Raw genomic sequence first — 13,950 nt, 5'->3', positions numbered from 1 at the left:
ACTAAAACAGTTTTTTGACTAACCTCCGCCCACAGGCATACACAAAAAGGGGCGTGGTCTTGTTGCACTTCGACGGAGAAGAGGAAGAGTTGCGTTTGTGTTTGTCGCCATGTCGTCGAAATCCGTCGTCGAAATCCATGTCGTCGGAGTCCAATCATCTTTGTTTGGGCTTCCCAGGGACGCTGTACTTGGAGATTTATGGTTACAATTTATGTTTAACTCAGTTCCCGAAAATTATAATCCACATGTAAAACTATGTGCAGCACATTTTGCTGAGGACAGTTTCCACAATCTCGATCAGTTTAATGCCGGATTCACACAAAGATTATTCTTGAAAGATGGAGCAGTTCCCTCTTTGTCTGGAGAAGGCTTTGTTTATGGACCAAAACCGGTAAGTGTATTTTATTATTTAAGTTGGTGCGTTTAACAGTTTCTGTAACTTACTACACAAAGGGCAACGCTGTTTAGCTTTGTTAACTATATGTTAAGGCTGTGCAAAAATCGAATGTGATTTTCATGTGCATCTCCTGTGATTATAAGTTCTACCAGAAAGACTCGGGAGATAGAGGAATGTACGAAGCATACATTTATTGACAGCTCAGCGAGCACAATTATAAATTTCTTTGGCGGAAGGCCCCGTCCATGGTTCGTAATCCGAGGGTAGCGAATCTGCATTTCCTGCCTGAAGACGAAGGCAGGGGCGCAGCAGACCCCCCCTGGAAGGTAAGGACAGGACCATCCTGGTGGTGGTGGGGAGGGTGGAGGTTGTTGTCGCGTTGGCATCTGCGAACTCAAACATGTGTAAGTACGATCTTTTATACAGGAGTATAAAGACGTGATTGGATAATGATGAAGGTAATTAGTGACGAAGTGATTGAGTCTTCCTGGCAGAACTTAGGCTAAAGCTTCCATTTCTACCAGAAAGACTCGGGAGATAGAGGAATGTACGAAGCATACATTTATTGACAGCTCAGCGAGCACAATTATAAATTTCTTTGGCGGAAGGCCCCGTCCATGGTTCGTAATCCGAGGGTAGCGAATCTGCATTTCCTGCCTGAAGACGAAGGCAGGGGCGCAGCAGACCCCCAAAATTAGGTGGATTATGAGACCTCCAGACGGGGCCAGCCTTCCCCCCAAAAAAAAGTAGATGAAGTATACCCACCAGTTGTGAATCCTAAGGTTCCTGGAAGAAATAGAAAGAGAGTTAGCATGACCAGTATAATGACGTTAGATTAAACTTCTTAGTTTTACAGAAATAGGCCAGACACAGACAGCAACGATAGGCAGGACACAGACAGCCACGATAGGCAGACACAGACAGGCCTCGATAGACCAACAGAAACAGCCATGATAGGCAGACACAGACAGGCCTCGATAGACCAACAGAAACAGCCATGATAGGCAGACACAGACAGGCCTCGATAGACCAACAGAAATAGCCACGATAGGCAGACACAGACAGGCCTCGATAGACCAACAGAAATGCCACGATAGGCAGACACAGACAGGCCTCGATAGACCAACAGAAATAGCCACGATAGGCAGACACAGACAGGCCTCGATAGACCAACAGAAATAGCCACGATAGGCAGACATAGACAGGCCTCGATAGACCAACAGAAATAGCCACGATAGGCAGACACGGACAGGCCTCGATAGGCCGAACATAAATAGCCACGATAGGCCAGACGCAGACAGCCACGATAGGCAAACGCGGACAGGCCCCAATTGGCCGAACATAAATAGCCCGATAGGCCAGACGCAGACAGCCACGATAGGCAGACACAGACAGGCCCCAATAGACCGTACATAAATAGCCACGATAGGCCAGACGCAGACAGCCACGATAGGCAGACACAGACAGGCCCCGATAGACCAACATAAATAGCCACGATAGGCCTCACGCAGACAGCCACGATAGGCAGACACAGACAGGCCTCAATAGACCAACAGAAATAGCCACGATAGGCCAGACGCAGACAGCCACGATAGGCAGACGCAGACAGGCCTCGATAGACCATACAGAATAGCCATGATAGGCAGAACACAGACAGCCTCGATAGACCGTACAGAAAAATAGCCATGATAGCCAGACACAGACAGGCCTCGATAGACCATACATAAATAGCCACGATAGGCCAGACACAGACAGCCACAGTAGGCAGACGCAGACAGGCCTTGATAGACCGTACAGAAATAGCCATGATGGCCAGACACAGATAGGCCTTGATAGACCATACAGAAAAATAGCCATGATAGCCAGACACGGACAGGCCTCGATAGACCAACGGAAATAGCCACAATAGGCCAGACGCAGACAGCCACGATAGGCGGACACGGACAGGCCTCGATAGACCGTACAGAAATAGCCATGATAGCCAACACAGACAGCCTCGATAGACCGTACATAAATAGCCACAATAGGCCAGACGCAGACAGCCACGATAGGCAGACGCAAGACAGGCCTCGATAGACCATGATTAGCCACGATAGGCAGACGCAGACAGACCTCGATAGGCCGTACATAAATAGCCACGATAGGCCAGACGCAGACAGCCACAATGGCAGACGCAGACAGGCCTCAATAGCCGTACAGAAATAGCCACAGTAGGCAGACACAGGACAGGCCTCAATAGACCGTACAGAAAAATAGCCATGATGGCCGGACACGGACAAGCCTTGATAGGCCGTACAGAAATAGCCACGATAGGCCAGACACAGACAGCCACGATAGGCAGACACGGACAGGCCTCGATAGGCCGTACAGAAATAGCCATTATAGCCAGACACAGATAGGCCTCGATAGACCGTACAGAAATAGCCAGGATAGGCCAGACACAGATAGGCCTCGATAGACCGTACAGAAATAGCCAGGATAGGCCAGACACAGATAGCCACAATAGGCAGACATGGGACAGGCCTTGATAGACCATACAGAAAATAGCCATGATAGCCGGACACGGACAGGTCTCGATAGACCGTACAGAAATAGCCACGATAGGCAGACACAGACAGCCACAATAGGCAAACATGGGACAGGCCTTGATAGACCATACAGAAAAATAGCCATGATAGCCGGACACGGACAGGTCTCGATAGACCGTACAGAAATAGCCACGATAGGCCAGACACAGATAGCCACAATAGGCAGACATGGGACAGGCCTTGATAGACCATACAGAAAATAGCCATGATAGCCGGACACGGACAGGTCTCGATAGACCGTACAGAAATAGCCACGATAGGCAGACACAGACAGCCACAATAGGCAAACATGGGACAGGCCTTGATAGACCATACGGAAAAATAGCCATGATAGCCGGACACGGACAGGTCTCGATAGACCGTACAGAAATAGTCACGATAGGCAGACACAGACAGGCCTTGAAAGACCATACAGATATAGTAACACCACCACCAGTAATTGCATGAATTTACCTGATTAGTTACAGGAGAGCTTGCTGAGCTTCAATAATGGTTTTGAATCAGGTCTGATGTATGATTCAAATGCTTAGGAAGACCATCTGCCCATGATCTTAACAGCTGATGTAGAGATCCTTCATTCAGCTGCTGAAGTAGCTGCCCCAATTCTGAATGAATGGCCAGTAGATAGACTGCAGCTTTGAGAACAGTGGTTAAGCGAGTTCTAAACAGCCTTGGAAAGGGGGCTCCGTTAGGAAAAATAGAGCTGGTGCGTTTTAGAAATTCTAGGTCGGATTTTTAAGAAATTTCACCATGCAGAGAAGGGACAGGATTATTGATTTTAGAATTGTTAAGGTGACTCCAGAACCTTGCACATTGGTTTTTGAGTGCTTGAGGAGAGTGTGAAGAATTTTTGGTCCGAATCATAGATCTGAAGGAATTGCCGCGAGCAGGATCAAATTGATTGGTTGAAGTGAATTCCCCTGGAAGCATAACCTGTAGAAAGCAGATAAACACTGCCTCCAGAAGAATATTGAGGTACTTTGAAGGAAGGCCGTAGCAGATGGAAGTAATTCATTTTGCAATATGGGCAGGGTAATAGGCAGACATTTGTCTTTAATTTGTTGGAAGATTTAGCGAACCCCTCAAGTAGTAATAGAACTGAATAGCCAAAAGGCTTGAAAATTTGATTATAAAATTTAGCGTGGATTAGATGCTGGCAAAGAGTCTGCTAATAGAGAAATTAAGATTGCGGGTTTTTTTTTTTTTTTTTTATATTTATTAAACAAGAAAGGAGCAACGGTTGAAATTAGAATAGGAACGCAAAATTGGAAGGAAAAACATTAGAAGCGGACCATGCAAACGTGTAGGCTTGATTGTAGAGGGAGCAACGCCTTAGAAATGTGATTTCCAGCTGACGTAAGCACTTCGTTTAGTAGGCTATTATGTCTGCTAACGGAGGCAGACTGAAGAATCCGGGTTGGCTGAGGGTACAGCTGTCTGAAAGTTTAAAAGTGTAAAGTGAAAGCCGCAATAGCCGAGTAAGAGTGATGAACCAACACCAGTAGATGCGCGAATATAAACAAGCCTTGATTGTAGCTTAACCCCTTAACTGTCACGCCCCAATTTTTTTTTTTTTTTTTTTTTTTTTTTTTTTTTAAATATTAAGTTGAGGTATCGGAGGTTAAGTTTAAAATATGCATAAATCAAAAGGGACTTAAGCTTACTAGCACACATTGCTAATCTTGATGTAAACAATTAAACATTGTTTGTCTTAGCAATCTTATCAAATTCTGAACACTTCCACCCTGTAACGAATAATTTTTCTGATGACGTCAGTTTGACAGCATGAGCAGAACCTACTTAACGCGCCCCTCCAGACGTTAGTTAGTTATGAGTGATGGCGGTCACACTGCACTTTTCTCTCCATTGACTTCCATTCATACGCATGCGAATGCGTCTGACCGGAAACGCAAGCTTATGCGAAAAATTTTGCATTTCGCTGCGTTCCAAAGTTCAAGTTTGGTGAACTCTGACCAGGGAATTTGCATAACGTGAGGATGTGGACCAGTAGAAGAGCGATACATTGTTGCATGACCTCTCTGTACAAAAATTCAAAAAGGAAGCGCTATATACTTTAGCTGTTGCGCAGCGTCCTATTTTATATTACATTAACAGATTTATAAAAGAAAGAAGCTGCATGGTTTGTGGTGTCGACGGGAACAGGTGATACATTGGAATGACAACGTTTTATAATGTTTTTTTTTTTTTTTTTTTTTTTTTTTTTTTCTCTCTCTCTCTCTCTCTCTCTCTCTCTCTCTCTTCTCCCATTCCTCCCCTTAGGGTGTATATTTATAGAGAGATACAGAGTAAAGTTACAATATAAAACGCTTTCGACGCCGTTGCAAAAGACACAGTGCTAGAATCATAATAATCCATCTTGTGAATTAAGGGGAGACTGTTTATCTTGCTCCCGCCCATATTCGCAGTGGCGTTCGAAATAATTTCGCATGTTTAAAGTCTAGTGTGACCGCGCCTTGACGGAGACCAGGAGTGCAAACAAACCATGCCTGCTAATTAATGTTCGGTTTAAACTGGAGATATGCCACTACTCTGAAATAAGTTCAGCAGCAACTCGTGTCACGTGGAGTAATATATGCCTGCTGACTGAGCATTGAGCCGAATCTTACCTACGACTCAAAAGAAGGGTCCATACGCATCAGCTTGGTAGATCCAGTGTTCATAATTCACTAGCCCAAGAGTAAGCCATGTAAAGATGAGGTGAGAGCAGCGGTTCCCTGCATCTGCAACCATAGAATCCCATTAGAGTATGAACTTTTCAGGAATAACGCAAATGAAAGACTGAATAAACAAATATTAAAGCATAGGATTAAAACAGCGAATCTCAAGTGTGCTAGACAGAGCTTTTTTTTTTTTTTTTTTTTTTTATATAAGAAATGCGAAAAAGCTTTATCAGTATAAAGATTGTAGCGTTTATGATGAGCCTTAAAGTGCCTCATTACGAAGAAGTTTTTCAGAAAACTGCATGCACTATGATCAACATCTTAATTATGCTGTGCAAGTCTGCTAGATAAACAAGCACGAAACGCCCAGTGCTTTATTTGAACGTGTAAGTAAAAATCCTTGCAGAGAATAAATTAATGCCCAGGCGCCGCAAGTGCATAGAACGAAATGATACTTATAATGCTGTAGACTTGTGAAGTGATGGAGGCGAGATGCCGAAGAGACCGGCAGCCTTAATTCTGTCTGCTGGTCCGGAGAGACTTCATTCGTGCAGGTTCACGTGAGCGTACAGATGAATATTTGTTGATTGAGACCAAAGTCTTTTCAGGTGTTGAGACCCGAGCAGCACTGACGCGACATCTCGGAAAGCACCAGCGTTGCCAAGACCGTTTTTTTTTTTTTTTTTTTTTTTGTGGGATGCCTTTTCTGTCCTGGGTTTGAGGTGACCCCAATAGTGTTATATATAGCCCCTAGAATGTGAATTCTACCGATAAATCCCTTTTGAACGCGATTGGGCTTTTTTTTTTTTTTTTTTTTTTTTATTATTTAGTAACTGGCGGTTTTGAGAACCTGGCAACCCTGGCCTGGAAGCACACGGAACTCCGCCAATGTTCACATCCTCTGCCGAGAAAAGCTTGTAAATCATCCAACTCAACGACTGCAGATGATCGCCGCCACGCGGAGCTAAGCCGACGATCCCGTGTGCATCTTAGAGGAACGTCAAACTCTAGATAGTTTGCGGGGCACGAACTTAATTACAGCAAGTAGATGAATAAACACAACAGCTTGAGCAAGTACAATCGCGTCGGAATCTGCGGTTGTTGTCGCGTTGGCATCTGCGAACTCAAACATGTGTAAGTACGATCTTTTATACAGGAGTATAAAGACGTGATTGGATAATGATGAAGGTAATTAGTGACGAAGTGATTGAGTCTTCCTGGCAGAACTTAGGCTAAAGCTTCCATTTCATCTTCAGCACGTGCGTTCAGGATTGCCAGGTTTTCAAAAAAAATGTTGCCCCCTTGCTTCTCAAAACTACTCCAAAACTAGCCCAATTGCATTTCCAGGAGGGCAACGTGGCTAAGCTGGTGTCAAATCACTACACAGAAAACCGCTGGTACAATCAGAACTCGTTACGTATTTCTGAAGGAGGGACTTTATAGAACCAGGAAGACATCAGCCCGTTTTTATGACAGTGCAAACAGTGGTATACAGATAAGTGAATTGTGTGAAAAGAAGTTTTTTTTACATGCGAAAAATGAACACGTTTTATTGCACACTGTAAACACAATCAAAACTTCAAAAAAACATGAAAAATGTGACCTTTAAGATATCCCTTGCAATTTTTGTTGTTGTTGACCTTATGAGATCCACTGATTGAGACTAACTGCTTGAAGTCACAAAAGCTTTTCTCCACTCATTTATGACACAACTTGTGCCATGACAGCAGGAGCAGCAAAATAAAGTCATTGTGACTGTCAAAATCGTAGCTGTCAAGGGAGGATGTCTCCATCGTAAGACAGGTCAGAAGCCGGTAGACGTGCAATTGTCGTCCGAATTCTTTTGCAGCGAAAACTGTTGCGGGGGTGTGAAAATTGAGCGTGTTCCCGTCACTGTCAGTCACAGTGTGTTGTCTTCATCTCTGAATGGAGTGACACACAGAACATCTGTTTGCTTTTAAATTGCACTTGTCGTCTACCTATCGTGCTGAACAGGGACAGCAGAGCTACTCCGGTTACTTCTAGTGTTCTTCATGTCACATAGGCTTCTGTGATTATTCAGTCTGACATAGAGGAAATGAAGTCCGAATGAGGCTAAGCAATGTGACTTCCTGTTTGTTAACAATGTGTAAAAATACTTAAGTAAGAGGATGACTATAGAAGACATGCTGTTAAATATGAGCTTGGGGGAGAGAGATGGAAATGGAGTAAAAATGAAAGAAAGAGAGCAAGGATATGGAGAGATGACGATTTGAAGGGCCCTGTGGTGTGGTCATTAAAAGCCAGATATTCTTTGTCTTTTCCTCAGGGAGGATGAATTATTATCAGAGTATCGGATTTATAGACAGTGTTTTTCTATTCGGTAGGTACTGTAAAATACATTTTTAATAACTATCATCAGGCTAATCCACTTTATGATAAAGTATGATTTTGTGTGTGTGTGTATTTGGGAGATTTTATCTACCATATTTTATCCAATATTCAAAAAATGTGCATACAAAACATGGATGAAATCTCAGTTAATTTTTCCTGGGAAACTGATGCTTATAACTGTGTCCTTTGTAAAATTTCAGAAGAAATCTCAGCAGTGTCACAACCTGCATGATGGCAAGTTCTGCGATCGGCGGTCTGAGAAAAATCATTTTTATAGAGCTTAACTTATTTTGAACTCGAAATAATTCAGTTAAGAAGAGGAGCCACAAAAGACTAACCTCAGAGCAATAAATCCTTTCCTCTGAGAAATAAAGCTCTAAAATGTATGTTGACATTATTCTTAGTGTTATATTCATGCTAAATAGAGTAAGACAGACAGACAGAATCAAAGTGCGAGGCTGAGGTAAACAGACAGGTTGCTGGGTCTCCGTTGAGGACACGTGTAACTGTATTAGCATTATCAAACCGTGGAAATGTTTTGGGATGCTGAAGTGATGTGTTCTTTGATAATGCGCTATGAGTGCAGATGTTTGCGTGAGACACAGAGTTGGTGAAAGGTGGAGTCTGAGACTGGGTTTGATCTCGGCCTTGTTGTCATCCTATAAAAGTCAGTGTATTAAAGTCCAGACGCCTCACAGTCATAAATCATTCATCAGCTGACTCGCTCTCTATCACACACACACAAACAAACTCGCGTCACTATTGATGAAATTATGAAGAGACGGCCACCGTGGCTGTGAAGAACCAGCAAAAAGAAAAAGCAGGGAGCTTTAGAGGAAAAAATGTGTTAAGATTTCAGCTTTGCAATAAATCTATAATGTTTCTGTGTGTTGTGTGCAGTAATGAGTTTGAGACAAAGGACTGTTTTGTGAATGTCGAAGCCATGATTGTGTCTTCATTTTGAATGCTGGTCCTTTTGATCGTGAACGATCTTCTTTCAGTCGTCCTAAACCCGCTGAATTCATGATTTCTCCTGTGGCACATCATTTATATTCCATGGAAAATTCAGGGTTTTTATATTAGTGATCATTTTAGACACCAGACAGTCTGCATTTATTAGCATTGATGAGTTTAAACTGGACAGTACTCCCTCTCTAATTAGCAACATTGACGATCCATACAGTATATATGCATGTGAGTGAGTGAGTGTGTGTGTGTGTGTGTGTGTGTGTGTTTGTGTCATTACATGGTCAGTGCTGGGATTAGTGTTAGTTGGCCATCTTTCTTTCATCCACACACTTGGATAATTAACACTAGCTTACAAAATGAATTAGCTGTCAGTCCAGTCAGTCATCTAACTGTAGCTTTTTTTTCTGTGATGTGACACTGAAAAATAGCATCTCTGCTTATCATTTTCAACTGATGGTAAAAGAGATCTCATGCTCTGAACTAACAAATATCTCTTTTGAACTCTTTCCAAGAGAAAAGGTGTGACACATTTTGGACATCTCAGAGAATTTTCACAGTGTTTTAGAGGATTTGATTCATTGTAGAGTTGTCAAAAGATAATAGAATAATATCACTGGGATTTGTCACTGTTTACATACAGTTAACTAACGATAGTGAACTAATGTTATGTACTATTTTTTTAATATTAAATTCAATTAAATTAAAAGTTACATTAAAATTATTTTTTATTTGTTGAAATGACATGAAAATTGACATGAAAATTGACATGAAAATTGATTTAATTCAGTTCAATTCAAGTTTATTTGTATAGCGCTTTTCACAATGCAAATCACTGCAAAACAGCTTTACAGAAAATTAAAGTTTCTACATTATATTTATTAATCGCTTATTCGTGGTGACTATCTCAGGTTGAGGTCCATATGACAGAAATGTAAGGTAAAAATCAAGCAGTTAGTTAATGTCATGTAATCAAACAGACAGTGAACACTATTAACAGCAGTGATTATATGCTGCGATCAAACTTATGGCAAAATTTGGTGTTGTCTGAGGGGTTGGCATCAACTTCTATGGGTTGGTATTAAAAATGTCATTAAATTAAAAATGTAATTAAATTTGGTGCTTTAACATACTTTAAAATTAAATACAATTAATGAACAAAGATTCAATTTAGAACATTAATTTATATATTAAAAATTATAATTACAGAAATATTTTATTACAAATAAAATAAAATAAAATTAGGTATGATACTAAATCAAGTTAGATGCTTTATAATACCTTGTTTACAATTAAATAGACTAAAACACTTTAAAATTGTATTGAAAAATTAAATTAAATTGAATTAAATTAAATTAACTTTGGTACTTAATGATACTTCATGTTTAAAATTAAATACAATAAAAAAATTACATTAAATTATTTTAAAAATTGAATTAAAAATGCAATAATATTAAATTTGGTACTTTATGATACTGCATATTTAAAATTAATTATACTTTTTTTGTTGCAGGAGAAAGAGAGACTTTACGTCGAGCTGAAACACATCCTTGCTCAGCAGCCTGGTCCGGAAGCAGTGGAAAAACTACAGGTGTATCAGCGAACGCTGCGGGAGAAGACCAAACAACTGAAGGTCCGCTAATACATTTCTTCTTGTGTTTCTTCGATCTGTCAGCTGGATCCCGCGTTCCCACCCGCTGAGGGCTTTATCTCACATAAATCATTCCTCCTCTCACTCCTCTCCCATCATTTTCATCTCCTTATTCCCCCTCTCACCATGAATAATTAGTTACTTCACCACTTAATTAAGAGTTCAGCTCCATCTGGAGACAGCGACCACTAATGTCATTTTTAATGAGTCGGTTCGGTTTAGGCTGCCTCGTCCTGTTCTATTAAATAGGCAAGAAGCAGAGATGAGTGCAGTTAAAAACTTATGAGTCTCTGCTGAGCCTTCGGTGACCTTATAATATCCAACTGCCATTGATATACGCTGATCTTTGAGCTGCGTTTTGATCAGGATGATCAGGATGATGAATAGGATCCAGGAAACTATCCCTGGATCTGAAACCCAGGCTAACCGTCCTCTGCAGTCAGGACAGTAGAAAGTGCTCCATTACATTCACCATTCTTTACAAAAATGGACGTAACAGACTTTAAAGACTCAAAAGTCCTTAGCTCGGCAGAAATTCAGAGCTGATCTATTAGAATATCTGCAGTGTGGAGTATAAAACTCTCTGGCGCCCTTGAGCTTACAAATAATGGCTCGAAGGTAGGCATAGGGAGGTTTGGCTTTCTGATAATTTATTGCCAAGCTTAAAATGAGTTACGCACCGCGAGCATCACTGGCAAAGCTTTAAATAAACAAAGCTCAGCGTAATTAACATTAGAACAGAAGCCTTACTAATGAGCCAAACAGAAAAATCATCCCATTCTCTGTTTTGATTGAAGCATGTCCTCCCGCTCCAGCCTCCTTTAGGAAATTAACATTAATTAACACCGGTTTTTTGACTCTCCATGCTTGCTTGGAAGATGTTTCCAGAGTTTTGTCTTTGTAAAATACCCAGTAGTCTGAATATTATTATACGCCATATGAAAAGCTCACAACAGATGAAGTGTTTTGTCCATTTATTCAAAATGTGCCTAAAGTGCAGTTTTTTCTTTAAAAAGTTGATTAAACAATGCTTATTTTTGGGAAATAAATAAATAAGCAAAAATAATAATAAATAAAATTTTTAAAAATCTATAAAAACAAAGAAAAAATGGTAATGATAAAAATGTGCAGCAGACTTGGAATTGATTAAATTTTTAAAGTTGTTGTTATTATTATAATTATACTTTGTACTGTGTTTTATATATATATAAACAATAGTAATAAGTTGTGGTACTTTTTAATTGATATATATATATATATAGACTGCCGTAATATATATGCAATATCTTGGAATAACATGATATTAATTATTGGATTAATTATTTTAATTATTTATCATTTGGTAAAGATATTGCATATATATTACGACAGTCTGTTATATATATATATATATATATATATATATATATATATATAAATTATTACCAAAAATTATTACTATTGTTTATAGCTAAACAATTATTCTGCCAAAAAATACTGATTTGGAATTGATTTATTATTGACTTGTTGACGTTTTTCAAATGTTATTATTTAATTAATCTTATTTTATTCAATATAGTTATTTTATTTTCAATTATTTATATTTTATTTTGCAAATGGAACAACATTTATATCAAAAACATGATCAATGAGCAGAAACATTTTGAATGCCTGTCATGTGCAATTATCTTTGCAAATCATCCAATCCAAAGCCAGCTCTGCAGCAGAACACATCCGGGATTTCTTCATTTATTACTTCCTCTCTCTTCCTCCTTCTCTTTAGCATCTCTCTTCTTTCTGTTCCTTTGATTACTGAGCTCTGGGCTGTTGGGTCACCTGCACTATGTGGGTGGTTTGGAGCACATTGGATGAATGACAATTAGAGCTTGACTGATATGTGCAAAGATTGACGGAGATCAATGAGATGCCGCAGAGGAAATCACTCCGTTCCTTGCTCGGAGGAAGAGATGAGGTGACCGTGTCATGCCGAACACATCCTCAGTGATAGATCACAACTGTACAACTAGGGCACATTTATAGCAAAGAGGTGCCCACTGAAGGGTGAGCGCAGCTTTAGGAAACATTTCAAAGTAATTGACAAATGGGCTCTTAGACGCTTTGCAGTATTTTGATGGTTTGCAACATAACTTGAAGCACAAAAACAAAGAACTGCTTGAGGCTGTGAGATACAGTGTTTTACCGTGATTATGTGGAGCACCTAATCTTCACCTGAAGAGAAGAATGAACTACTCTCATAACTAAAAGCATTAATGTTCAGTATATAATAATATGAAAAAAGATTCCAATGGAATTAATAATAATAAAAAAAACATATAAATTAATCACCAAACAATTAATTTGCAAAGCAATATAGTTAATATATAGGCCATTTCAGCTCTGAATTAAACTAATATATCATATTTGTTTTAATTAAATTAACCAAATTTTCCTACTAATTTTAGATACCAGATAAATCTATTTTTTTTTTATTAAAATATGCTTAAATTAACTTAACTGGAACAAATGATTATATGTACTGTACCATTGCATATAATTAAATTATTAAGGTTTTTGTGCAATTGACCTGGTTAAGGTTGCCAGGCAAGTTTGAAGCAGCCAAGTGCATAAATATAGAATTTACAAGTCAGGATATTTTAACGGTTTCAAGCTTACCTTTTCTTTCACAGGTCTTAACAGCAGAGCTCAACATGCACGAGTCCCAATCAGAAGACTACAAGTATGAGATCGAACGTCTGGCCCATGAACTCCAAGAAGTCAAGAAAAAATACCTCGCACAGAAACGGAAAGACCAGGAGCACAGGTGAGAAAGGAAGGCCTAAACCCAAAAATGACAATTCTATCATCATCTACTCACAATTATGATGTCCTTCCAAACCTGTATGACTTTCTTCTGTGGAATAACAAAAGACCACTTTTTCAATTTACAGTAAATGTGGTCTAAAGCATTCAAGCTCAAAAAAGGATGCAAAAGCAGAATTATAAAAGTAGTCCAAATGGCTCATAAAAGTCTAAATGTGTATAGACCACGTTTATGATGCTTGTGGTGCTTTTGCATGCTTTTAAAAAGCTTGAAAGCATCAGTCACCATTAATCAGGGTGAGTAAATGATGAGCAAAATTTTATAAGTGTCTAAAAGCAACCATGTGCCAGTATTTGAGTGTATATGTGTGTGTGCATGTGGGTTCAGGTGCAAGACGTTAATCCCAGATCAGCATAAAATGTAACGTTTTACCCACTGTGTAAATCAGACCAGCAGAAAGCACTTATAGTGTTTGGATGTGTGTGGTGTCTGTG

At 39.7% G+C, this 13,950-nt stretch overlaps 1 protein-coding gene across 1 annotated transcript in view; it reads left to right on the top strand.

The window, feature by feature from the left end:
* Nucleotides 1-13,950, top strand: part of LOC113083312 (cilia- and flagella-associated protein 58) — an 88,242-nt gene that overhangs the window by 60,838 nt on the left and 13,454 nt on the right. Inside the window, exons 16-17 of the mRNA XM_026254463.1 lie at nt 10,519-10,638; nt 13,323-13,456. Coding sequence (XP_026110248.1) covers nt 10,519-10,638; nt 13,323-13,456 — 254 coding nt within the window. The remainder of the gene's footprint in view (nt 1-10,518; nt 10,639-13,322; nt 13,457-13,950) is intronic.

This window comes from Carassius auratus, unplaced genomic scaffold (assembly GCF_003368295.1).
Source record: "Carassius auratus strain Wakin unplaced genomic scaffold, ASM336829v1 scaf_tig00037710, whole genome shotgun sequence".
NCBI lineage: Eukaryota > Metazoa > Chordata > Actinopteri > Cypriniformes > Cyprinidae > Carassius > Carassius auratus.
This window is presented reverse-complemented; position numbering and strand designations above follow the sequence as displayed.